Here is a 12,284-nt window from a genome sequence, read left to right on the forward strand (position 1 = left end):
ACTCCACACCAGCTCTGCAGCTACAGGAGCAAGTGCCCCTTGATTCTCCTTGTCAATTGTCTCATCGGTGCTTAAAAAACTCCCTCTGTGGGATTCCACAACCTCTTCTCCGCAATGCATTTGTAGACCAAATTCTCCTTACTCTTTGCAAGTACTTTCCTAACATTTAAGCTATTTCTTTTTTTGCTGAGAACTAAATGGATTACTTTTTATCTTGCCCTTGGGGGACATGAAAACAATTGCTCACAATCCTCTTTGTAAGAATCTTTTCCATGTTTAAGTCTGTCAGCTTTCTCTTTTCCATATCAAACCAGTCAGTTCTTTCAATCCTCCCTGTTGTGTCACAGCATACACTTTTAAGTCTCACTTCTGGTGCTCTGACTGGCCCTTAACAGGTGACGGCCCAGAGTGGGCACAGTTTGAGGTCTCGGCAGTGCCGTTACCTTTGGCACACACAGAATCTGCAGTGACACAGGAGTCACCAGTCAGGATTTCAGAGCTAGACAAATGGCTTTGGACCTGCCCTTGAAGGATGCTCCCTCTCTTTCCAGGCCCCGGGCCCAGCCTGGCCGCCCCCCCCCCCCCCCCCCCCCCCCCCCCCCCCCCGCTGACCCCTGGGCCTACCCGGCCCCACAGCCCCGACCTCTCTTCTCGCAGCTACTCCGTGAGGGCGATCTCTCCCCCGCGACCGCACTGTGCGCACATTCGGCCACTGGGGTTTTTCTTTTTTTAAATAATTTTATTTTGGGGGGCTCTTTGGGGTCTTTATGGTAAGCCCCATCGAGGCAAACTAGGGCGCTCCCCTTCCCCGGGGCGGGGTGGGGAGGGGAGCGGAGGGAGTTCCTCACCTGCGCCCATCCCTGTGGCGGCGCGGCGGGGCGGGGCGGGGGCGCGGAGAACGCCGCGGGGGGCAGCGCAGCGCAGCGCGGCGCTGCGCGGGGCGGGCGGCGGAGGCGGAGCCGGCGGTGGCGCGGCTGGGCCGGCTGTACTCCGCAGCCCTCCCGCGGGGGCTCGGGCATCTCTGCGCGGCGGGCGGTGCGAGCGGCAGCCGCGCCGGGCTCGGGGGGTGGCGGCGGCATGGAGGGCGCGTACCTCGCCTGGGAGCTGGCGCACGCCGTGCTGCTGCTGAGCCTCTTCCCCGCAGGTGGGAGCCGCGGGCGCGGGCGGGCGCGGAGCCCCGCGGGGCGGCGGGGACGGGGCAGGCGCGGGCGGCTGCGGGGAAAACTTCGGCGCCGGCGGCCCCTTCTGCGGGGGCAGCGCCGTGCCGGGGGTGGCGGCGGTGGCAGCCTAAGGTTTGCTCTGGCATCGCCCCGCGCCGCCTTTGCGGGACGCCTCGCCGGGGGGAGGAAAAAAAAAAAGTCCTTTGTTTGTAGTGCGCGGTTATCCGGGGCTGGGAGGGGGGGCCGGCAGGGAGCCCCCCCCCCAGTCTCCCCGGGCCGGGCTGTTTTGACAATAAACTATCTGGTAATCAGTACAAAATGTCCCCGCGGTTAAGTGCTCGTTGAACAATAGGCAGGGAAGGAGCCGCCGCCGTCAGGTGTCCAGCGCTCCCCGGCAGAGGTGAAGTCTCCCGGGGTGGGGCGCGGGCTGGTCGGCCCGGTGCCCCGCTGCGCCCCGGCGGGAGGCTGGGTGCCCCGGCGGGAGGCTAGGTGCCCGCCGTCCGGAGGAGCCGGGCCAGGCGGCTCCCCGCGGGACAAGGCGTCAGAGCCCGTCTGCTCTGGCACTGTCGATCCTCCTCCTTGAAGAGGGGGGCAAGCAGTGCCCCCCAGGTCTTCGGGAGGTCTGGCAGCGCCACAACTTCGGCGTGTCGGGTGTAAATTCGAAGGTTCCCTTCCATCTCCTTGATAGAAGGGGGTTTCCTCGCCTCCCCTCATGGGGCTAGTGATTTTAAATACTGCATCTGGCTGCAGCGCGGAGCAACTTTGCACATGGCTTTCGGAGCCGCCGCGCAGGTCGTTGCACGGTTCGTAGGCTCAGGAGGCGTTCGGGGCTCTGCAGAGGAAGGTACTGCAAGGAGGTCGCTGCTGGTGGTCGAGGAGTTGCGCCCAGGGAGGGATTTGGCCCCGCGCACCGGAGTCTGAAAGCGGATAAGGTGGAAGGTTATTTTGCTGCTTGCCCAAGGGGAAGCTGGGACGCGGTGCGCAGCGCTGGGTGCGTACCGCGGGCTGCCGCCGGCGGAGGAGAGCCCTGCGGGGCAGCCTGGGCCAGCGCAGCCGCGGAGGGCTCCGCGCCCCTCCGCCCGCGCTGCGGCGAGCACATAAAACTAAAATACCAGGAGCTAACATTAGGGACAATTCACGCTTCTTCACTGCAAGCGCTTTACTTTGGGATGTGAGAGGGGGCAGTAGTTGATTCAGGAACGTTTTTGTTTGGGTAGCTTGTTGGGTTTGGTCCCTTTTGTTTATTGATAATCTCTACTAGAGTGTGGTATCTGAAAATCTGGACTTTCCTATTTAGAAATACCCACATACATCTGCAAAATACTAGTGCTGTGGCCACAGGGGTGGGAAAGTCTCCTACCGATGAGTTATTCCTCGAAATAAAATAAAAATTAAAAAGTTGAAATTATTAATACCCACCAACTTTCTTCATGTATTTCTTGCCTGCACTTGAAGGTTATCCTTCATCATATGGATGAAGACTGTCCTTAAGGAAAGCTTGAGAAACAGGTCAGACTGGCAGCATCTCCTGGAAGACATGGGATGCAGGCTTCAGAGCACTCGAGAGGCAAGGAAGGAACCTTTCTCGTGATCCTTCCTCTGGTTCAGGGTTCAGACACTTGTGGGAGATGTTTCACCTCTGGGGCACATCAGACAAACCGGTGTAGACAAAAATACACTGTGTAGTAGGCATAAATGACTTGCCATTGTAAAAGAGAACTGTCTTTGGATACATATGCACATCATCTGTGTATTGCATGTAGGAATATTCAGCGCTAGTTTTGTGCTGGAGTGTGTACCAGAGTGATGGCTCTTGTCCTGGCAGGGGCACGGGGGACATCAGAAGTGACAGGCAGGACAGAGCTGATCTGCTCTGCTGGATAGCTCTGGAGCTGGCGTGACCTTGGGTTACTTTTGGGTTTGCCTCAGTGCAGATGCTTGGACTGGATGATCTCTCATGGTCCCTATTGAGACCTATCCTGTTGTTTATTGGTATACAGATTTATATTAAGTATCTTTCTTTGGCCTTTGGTCAAGAGCTTCTTCATTTGTTTTGCAAATAGGGAAGCAGGATGTAGAAAACAGAGCTTAATGTAGCTTCTTGGAGGGTAAACCATTCATCTCTTCTGTCTACACCCCTTCCTCCTTACTGTTTTTCTTGCATCCTAACATATACTTCCACTTTTCCTTACGTTTGGGGATTGCCTAGTTCTCGTTTTCTGCAATATTCTGGAATGATCTTTTCTCTGTGCCTCCCCTGTCCTCCCCCAAGGCTTGCCCTGTCCCCCACCCCCCAGTACTCTGCCAGAGTGTCTGTGGCATTTCCATCCCATGGTCATGGAAGACTGGACGTGGTTCCTTTCAGCATCCATCAATACAGCCTTTATTTTTTAGTCGGCTGCAGAGTAATAGGAGGCTCTCCCTGTGCCCAGAGGGAAGAATGTCTGTTTTCATGATGCTTCCTGCTACCTGTCAGCCTTGAGGGAGGAGACTTGAAGGAGGAAGATAGAACTTGATCAGGATTCTGATTGCTGTCACTCAGTTGCTGCCTTGACCCCCTCAAACCATCTGAGTATCCTGCCCTCCCTACTCCCCAATTGCTGTTTCTGCTCTCTCCTTCCCTTTTCCTCCCTTGCCTTCAGCAGTGCAAATTCTCCTGTGCAGAAACATGGCCCAAGGCCACTGCCAGGAGCAGAATGGAAATGTCAAAGATTGCTCAATACTCGACTTTTTTTCCTTCTGTTACAACTGGGAACCCTCTCCCAGCAAGTGCATAAGCAATTTATCTTCAGGCTTTGTAATAAAGAATGTGATAAATTTGGCAAGAAGTGAGACTCCCATTTGCATCCCGTTTAAGTACCATTCATAGAGACTGGAGGCATTTTCATGTGCTCATTTTGCAAGAGAGAGCCTCTCGTTGACAGATGACTGCAGCTGTAGTACCGTTAGGTTATACTGGCTCTCTGTGTGCTTTCCACCTCGCTTCAGCTCTCTCAGAAACCTGTCGATTGTCCAAACAGTAACACTTCTTTGCAGGTGCCTGGATTGATCCAGGGATCCTGAGTCACCTCCAGAAGGGACATGTTGCACCAGGACACAGGTGGAATCAGAAGGAATGTCTTTAGCACGTGTAAACACGAGCTAGGACAGGTCTTAGGAGAACGTCTGAGCAATGTTCCAGTTGGTAGGGGTTTCTTACGGTGAAACTTGTCCTTTTCTCTCTCTGGTCTGTTGTGAGAGACTAGAATGATACCTCTGTATTCTTTGGATTTCTGTTTGAGCTATAATTCATTGTTAGTGCAAGCTATTCAAAAGATTTTTAGGGTATATCTGGAACTGTCAAACTAAAAACCAAATACTACGCATTTGGAGTTTGAAGGAAAGCTGCTTTCTAGCTTGAACTTTCAGTAAACCCTCTGGTGTAATCTGAAGGTAAGGAATAACAAATTGGGGATGAAACAAGAACCACACAACATCAAAGAGTTTCGACAACATGTACATTTATCTACAGTACATGACAACCAATCTAATCTCATATCAATCTTGTAGAAGAGAGGCAGTAATTGCTCAAGATTAAGCCACTTTTCAGCTTTTTCTCTCTGTCCATGAAGATGAATGCCATTGCAGAGATCAAGCGTTGCACATTGTCTTGCTGTATGTATGTGACACATGATTTTACAGATGTTGTTTTCTTTTTCATCTAGTACAAACATCTTCCAGGATTTTGACTCATTTCCTTAAGTCTCTTTCAGCTGTTCAGAGAATGGCTAGAGGAAATGAGGTCTAATATCCTAATGCATTGCATTTACTGTAAGTACGCTCTCACTTTACATACAAAACTTTGCCTTTTTGTAATTTCTGAATGTCCTTCTGAATATTCCCTTGCACATGAAACAACTTGAAATTGGTTTCTGTCCTTCAGAATCTCAGCTCCCCTGGTTGAGGCTCTTCAGCCGTAATAGAGCTTAAGGTGTTCATTGTAATCTTAGGTGAAAGAGGAGAGCTGGTACTAAAGGCGTCTAATAAAAGTTGTAGTCCAGATTTCAGTGTTACATTTTTTGGACATTTATTAAAAAAAATCTGAAGAAAATGCACATACAGATTGCTAGGACTTGGCATAAAAGGAATTTTAGAATAGTTATTACTCTTCTATATTTTTTTACTGCAGAAGTATTGTGCTTGGCTTTTTCAGTGACTTTTAGGAAACTAGAAGAACTTTTTCCAAAAGGACCCTCTTTGACAATGAATTCTGTAAGCAGTCATAAATGAATGTAGTTTTACGTGTGTGAGCAGTCTCTGTGGCTGGTTGCCAAACCTAATGGCAACTGAAGAGTATTGTTTGTCCACCAGCCAAGATTGCTGCCGTTAGTGATAAAAGCATAAGGGGAGTGTAAACATCTGTGTTTGAAGGGAGAACGCGACTCCTGTTTTCTACGGTATACCAGTTAGAAAGCACAGTAAATGTTAATCTCTCAGTGGATTTACTCCTGGGGATTATATTGATTTATTCTGAAAACGTAGGTTTTCAGATATACCTTTAAATGGATTTTTAATGATCTTTTCCAGGTTGCAACCGACTTTTTTTTTTTTTGTACAGTATGCAAAGCTCTTGGTTATATTATCTTTAACAGCAAACAGGCATGCAAACAACAGAGAAGTTTCTAATGTTGCTACCATGCTATGCAACTCCTGGGCTGCTCCATAGGGATCATTCCTGGAAATTGCAACTAAAATGAAGTATCATTTAGTAACATTATCAGCTACAGGGGCTTTTGTCACTGGGGAGGTGACAGCATTAAACGTCTATGATTTTAGCTGTCATCTTGACGGCTGAGTCTGTAATCATGTAACATAATCATTAAATAATCTGATACGGAGAAGAATTTGCTGGTCAACTAGGCACTGACGGTTGTAAATCTAAGTGATAAAGAGCATGCATGGATTGATATAAGTTAAGGAGAGATGAAAACCCTGGCAGGGAAATTTGGAAGTCAGAGAGATGCATGTCTTACAGGTTCTTTGGAAGCCTGGCAAATGCCAGGTTAGCCCTGCATCTCCTTTCTTTTCCCATCAGTAACTGTTTTAAGCTAAGTAGTGCTCCTCTGCTCATGCTGGGTGAATGTGCTCCTCATGACATGAAGTGGACTTCTTTTAAAGAAAGGCTTTGTGCAAAAGGCACATGGGAAAAAGAAATCAAACTTGTTGGTTATAACCTGGCATGCAGAGCCTGCGTGTTTCAGGGCAGGAGAGAAGGTCCCAATGAGCTGTGTAATAGAAGTGTTTTTGTTCACATACCTAGGCCATTCAGATCTAACTAGGTTCCCGCTGAAGGGTATCATGAGATTAAAAATTTGCACTTGGCTCTCTTAATCTGTTTTTTGTTCAGGAGTTAATAGCTGCACTGATGTCACATGTTGAAGGTTTTGTCTGGAGCCGTCAGGACTGGAAACTTCATTTTTTGCTGAATGAAATCTGACTTTTCTCACACATTCAGCTGCCTCCTGCAGCTGGGTTTCTAAGAGACACAGCAAGTCTTGGGAAGCTCCCACAGAACTGTAAGAGTAAGGCTGGAGGAGACCTGCAGAGATTATCTGGTGTACCCCAGCGTCAGATGGAGCAGATCTTCCCAGGTAGACTTTGGTCTAACCTGCTCTAAGGCAGACTTGTGGTACAGAGTCTACCACCCATTTCTTCTAGTACATAACTAGTTGTTAAAGGTGAAAAGCTTCTCTTGATGCCTAACCTAATGTCCCTTGCTGGTTGCTTAATTCCATCCTTTTTTTTTTTTTCCTGATCTGGTGGCTATAGTGAACTGCTGATCACCATCCTCTTTATAATAACATTTTACACGCTGACAATTAATATAACATCTTTGACTCCTCTTTCCTATGATAAACCTTTTTCAGCCTTTTGGTGCATCTTTTGTAACTCCTCCTCTCCTTTTGTTCTTCTCAACCCTCTCCAACTTGTTTGCATTTCCTCCAGATGTGATGTGTAAAATTGACATTTGACTCCAGATAAGAAACGCAGTGCTCCCAGGTTTAACAAAATAGTTAGCTCCCCATATACTATGTGCTTCAATTTGATTCAAAGCATTGTAAATCTGATTTTAATTGTGATTTAAATCAGCCAACAGTAAGTCTCATTTTAACTGTTTTGCATTTGTACTTAATCATTTTGTAAAGAAAGGTTTAACCTCCTTTATTACCATTGAGATAGAGTTTTAATTAAATATAGCCTTTGCACTTAATGTTATACTTACTTTGATTAATCACTGTGCCTGTATTTAAGCAATTATGTAGCTTGTTATATATACACTTATTCTGATTCTTCATGTGTATGTTTTAATACGAAAATAGAAAGTGTTGACGTTTCTTGTGTTAGATAATTGATTTTTTACTGATGATTTGCATCGATTACAATGAAGGAAACGAGAATTCTGAAATGTTCTTCCGTTAGATAAATAGCCGCACATAGAAGCCAGCCAATTCAGAAGAAAAAACTCATTGAGAAATGTTTTGAAATAAAGAATTAATGTCTGAAAGGCCTATCTGTAGTCAAAACTGGTGGTTTCTAATCACTATGCTGTAAAATTTTAGAACTAGTCCATCTCCTCTTTTTATTCGTAGAATGGCAATGGAAAGAAACATTCATGGCTTTTTTTTCAACTCCTGATCAGTAGCTCCCCTTTGAATGGACTGGTTGCTTAATTGAGTTGTACTGCATGAACTGAAATAAAGAAAATATTTTCTCTGCACCTGCTAGGAAAGTCCAGATGCCAAAGGCTGCTTTATTGCTGCAGCACAACCTGCCTGGAGGTGCTCAGTGACTGACTTCCATGAATTCAGTACCTTGATTATCTTTAAAATGTTGGCAGCAAATAAATGGCTTGAATAATTTTTTTGTCTTTAATTTTTTTTAATGATTACAGGAGTTGTAAATTTAAATTTATGTTGTTGTATTTTCAAAATTACTGTTGGATATTTTTTTACATTTTAAAAGGAAAATGTGCATTGTAAAAATGCTACATTTTTCTTTTAATATAGTATTAAATTAAATATGCAGTTTAATAGGGTATTTTTACCTGAAGTGGTTCTGTTTGTATGCCTTAGATGCTCTTCTGCACTAAGACCTGGTACTGAGGCATTTGTTTTCTGCTGCTCAGTGACTACCCGATTCTTTTCTTTACTTTTGCTTCCTCTTTGTTTGCTATTTTATATGGTATAGAAGTGCTTTCTATGCCTGATGAGCCTAACTTTGTAAAGAAATTATGTTATCTTCAACAAAGTAAAAGCTTCCTCCCAGTGGTGTTCATTGTAACACAAGCTGTTGAAGTTTCCTATTCCATAGCACGTGTGATTTCCAGGTATTATACGTAAAATTGCTGACTTTGCAGTAATGCTAATATCATCATACCTAGGATTTGAGGTATGCAGCACAATAAAAGAGGTCAAATGGAAGGAGCAGAAGTAAACCTTGTATTTCTGGTCTACTCCCACAAACTAGATAACATCAGAAATGATGCTGAAATGGGATTCCCTGTGTAGGCAGGTACTCAGACCGTGCTCACAGTGCGATGCTATCTTGTGTGTCTCTCCTGGGGTAGGAAGGAGGACCACTTTTTCAATAAGCAGCTACCTATATATATGCCATGTATATGCAATTTGTGACGGCTTATTACTGAACTAGGAAACAAGTACAATTTGCAAGCAAAAAATGCAAGTGGGACTTCTGCTTACATTGGAGATTAATCTCAACAGCTGAGTTATGTATCTCCTTGCCAGAAGACTGGGGAAGTGAAACTGGATTGTCAGAATTATATCCAAATCTCTGTATTCAAGGCACTTCAAGACAACATCAGTGACAGATCTTGCTGGTTGTTAGCATGATTACCTGAGGCAAGATGTATTCACCCTGGGAGATTCAGAAGAACATGTTGATGAATCTTCCAGAAGTTGACCTAGTCACAGTTTCAGAAGGCATGCGCAAAGATACTTCTCTAATACTGGGTCCCCCATTAAAAATATGTTTATTAGATTTGGTATTGTCTGTAAAACAATGCTTCTACAAGAATTTTTTACCAACGTCTTAGTAGCAAAGTTTGTGTACTAGTTAAAAAAGGGAAATGCAACTTATTGCAGGCTTATTAAAAATCACTGAATAGATAATTTATGTGGACAAATATGCAAATACTCCAAACCCTGCTTTTTTAAATGGATCCGTGTGCCATGTGGATGCATGATGTGATGCAATGACCTCAGTAATAGAGCTATATAAATACTTCAGCTATCTTATTACTAAAACCATCATTTTTCTCATGAATCTATCAGTTCTTTCAATGAAGGAAAAGAGAATACAAAGTAATATGGACATAAAAGATAGCTATGTCTTCTGCAAATTTGGTGAACATATTTATTAATCTGAAAGTCTTGTTTATTGCTGTAATCTTCTAGGAAAAAGTACTGAACTAAATATCTAGAGAAAGTAAAAAGCAGTGTTCCTCTTTGTGGTATTTAATGTGGTCCATCATAAGAGCAATGATAACGTAATTATGCAATTATTGGTATATTTTCCCCTCTGGAGGCCTTACGTAGATGATTACCAGTGCACCTTTTAATGAAATTGCTACTATTTGATAAAATTACTGCCAAGACTTGAAATAATTAGAATTCGCATTGCCAAAAGTCTTACATCTCCTTCCTCAGTTGAGCCTTTTCCAGATAGGCATTAATTCAGATTGCAAAACAATTCACTGTTCTCCAGTTTTCTCATTTCTCTTCATTAAAACTACCTTTTCACTGCATTTCTGAAAACATGCTTTCAAGCTCATGTTGCTCATTACAAGGAACGTTCATTCAAAATGGAAGTTGAAAGATGCTGCACCTTTTAATGTCAATGTCAGCAAAGAGAAGTGAGAAGAAAAAGCCATTAAAGGAATAGACTGGATGAATGACAGCTGAATTTGAATATGCTATGCATTAGTGCTCTTTTCCATTCCTTCTAATCATTCTCCATACTTACTTTATAATTTGTTTATTTTTGTGTCTAACAGCTGATAAAACTAACTGTGGGAACAGCTGGTTAATAAGTAGTTTTGGAAATTAGAGGGAAGAAGGCAATAATTCAGTAGAAATAAGGATCAGTCTAAATGTATAAATCTCAATGCTGACAAGTGTTGTGGCAAACAGTTGCTCTTTTTTTTGCAAATTCTGCTCGTGTGTGTACATACATAGATATTTATCTGTCCTATGTATTTTTCTTTGAATAAGAATTAGCAGGTAGTTGTTTCAAGCTTAGACCATTCAGGTTTAAAAAAACCTGATAGGTCAGTCATGCTTTGGGTTTGGTTTTGCCATTGCCTGTAGATTCCTTCTGTGGTGGGAAGTTTAGGTATAAGGGACCATAGTGTGTCAACGTGCTGTAATAAAATGAATTAATTGCCTAGAATAGGTTGTTGATCATGGTGCTTCAAGATGAGTGACTGGACTGCTATTGTAAATGTGGTGCTCCTTCAAAAAACAAACCCAGACCCACCAAAACAACAGAAAAAGCCCCAAAGCCATGACTTCCCAGAAAAAGAGGATTCAGAAAGGTATCATACCCAGGCATGGAAAGGAATCATGGCATCTAATCCTGCTGTGGCCATTTAATATGCATGCCAAACTAGAATTATATTAAGCTACATGTCTGCCTTTGACAAATTCCTCTATTAGCTGTATTAGCAGAGTGGGGCATGCCAGTCAGAAAGGGCAAGCTGCTTGGTAGACAGGAAAGGTGGCCTCTTTGCATGGCTGGAGTTTCCTCACCCCAGCACGGGAAGACAAAGCGGCTGTGGCAAGAAGAAGGTACGTCTCTGTCTCTGGAAGGTGCAGTTACTTCCCCCAGCCCCCTGCCTTGAGGGAGTCTTGCGTTTGCATGTATAGGGCAAGTCTCACATGTTGAGAAGGTCATGTGCAGAATCTGCTCTGCTAAACCTGCTTCTGATAAGGACGCAAAGTACGATTAGCTACATTGCTAATTGCTGCTATAAGACCCTCTGCAGGCTTCCACCCACAATCAGGGGATCAGCCCAGGTGTTCACGCTTGTCCTGCCTGAAAATCCTGTGAAGGTCTTGGAGAGTGGGATGTGCGGGGGCTGGAGAGCTGGCTGGATTTGTCTGCTTGCCACCTGCCTCTGGTGCTGGCTGTTTCTGATTAGCCACATCTCCTTTGGAGAGGTGCATAACCTCTCTTCAGGTGTAGTTGGGTGTCTCTTCAGTCACCTGAGGTGTTTTCTCTGCAAGGGGTAAGCACCAAGTGCCTTTTACTTGTCCTGTGGAGTGCCGTCCCCAGGGTGTGAGGTGTGTTGTGAGGCAGGTCCATGTAGGAGCGATCCCAAACCTTGGAGCTGAAAGCTTCCCAAGGGGTGTCGCTGCAGGGCGGGGGGGTGTCTCACAGCCACAGCCAAGGTCCAGCTGCCTCTGTGGTTCCCAATGCTCATGCCTCCACAGATGATAAAGACAACCTTTGTTCCAGCCTCCTTCCACTTCCTCTCTTGGGTTTGACATGGGTGGGAATCAGCTGTCTGGCTCTACACTTGCTCTTTGTGTTGGGGGATACCCGTTTCTCCTTTACACTGCCTGGAGTTGGTTTGGCTGTGCCTTTGAGTGCTGGGCTGTTGAGCTCCTGCCTTCTGCCCTCTGCAGTGCCCTTCCTCTGCCCCCTTCCCGTGCAGGGTGAAGGGTCTACAGGGGGGGAAGGCTGGGAGAGAAGGCAGGGGTTACCCTCATGCAGCTGGGTAAATGTCAAAGCCCCCACTAATTCTTTCCCTTGGTTTTTTCCTTAGTAACGTGCAGCCTCTGAGGATCGAAAACTTCAGAGCAAGCACAAGTGCAGGAGCTCTGCATTTCTGCTTGGGAAATGCATGGTGTCGAAGAGTCTGTTGGTCAGCAGATAGCACTGACTCTGTTACATGGGTTAGAAACAAACCACTTAGTTCTGCAGGGAAGCCTAATCAGTCTAGACCCTGTAATACATGCCTGGTGACAGTTAAATTATTTTTCAGTCTCCAAGATGAAGTTGGGACAGAGGACCTGGTCATCATTTCTGTCAGCAAGGGTTTATGGCATTCATATATGCTAAGAG

The 12,284-nt window shown here is 45.3% G+C and overlaps 1 protein-coding gene across 1 annotated transcript in view; it reads left to right on the forward strand.

The window, feature by feature from the left end:
* The first annotated feature begins 1,022 nt into the window (after positions 1 to 1,022).
* Positions 1,023 to 12,284, forward strand: part of KIT (KIT proto-oncogene, receptor tyrosine kinase) — a 57,374-nt gene continuing 46,112 nt past the window's right edge. The window contains exon 1 of the mRNA XM_074866208.1: positions 1,023 to 1,144. Within this exon, the coding sequence (XP_074722309.1) occupies positions 1,078 to 1,144 (67 nt within the window). The 5' untranslated portion in view covers positions 1,023 to 1,077. The remainder of the gene's footprint in view (positions 1,145 to 12,284) is intronic.

Source organism: Strix uralensis, chromosome 4, assembly GCF_047716275.1.
Source record: "Strix uralensis isolate ZFMK-TIS-50842 chromosome 4, bStrUra1, whole genome shotgun sequence".
In the NCBI taxonomy this organism is placed as follows: domain Eukaryota; kingdom Metazoa; phylum Chordata; class Aves; order Strigiformes; family Strigidae; genus Strix; species Strix uralensis.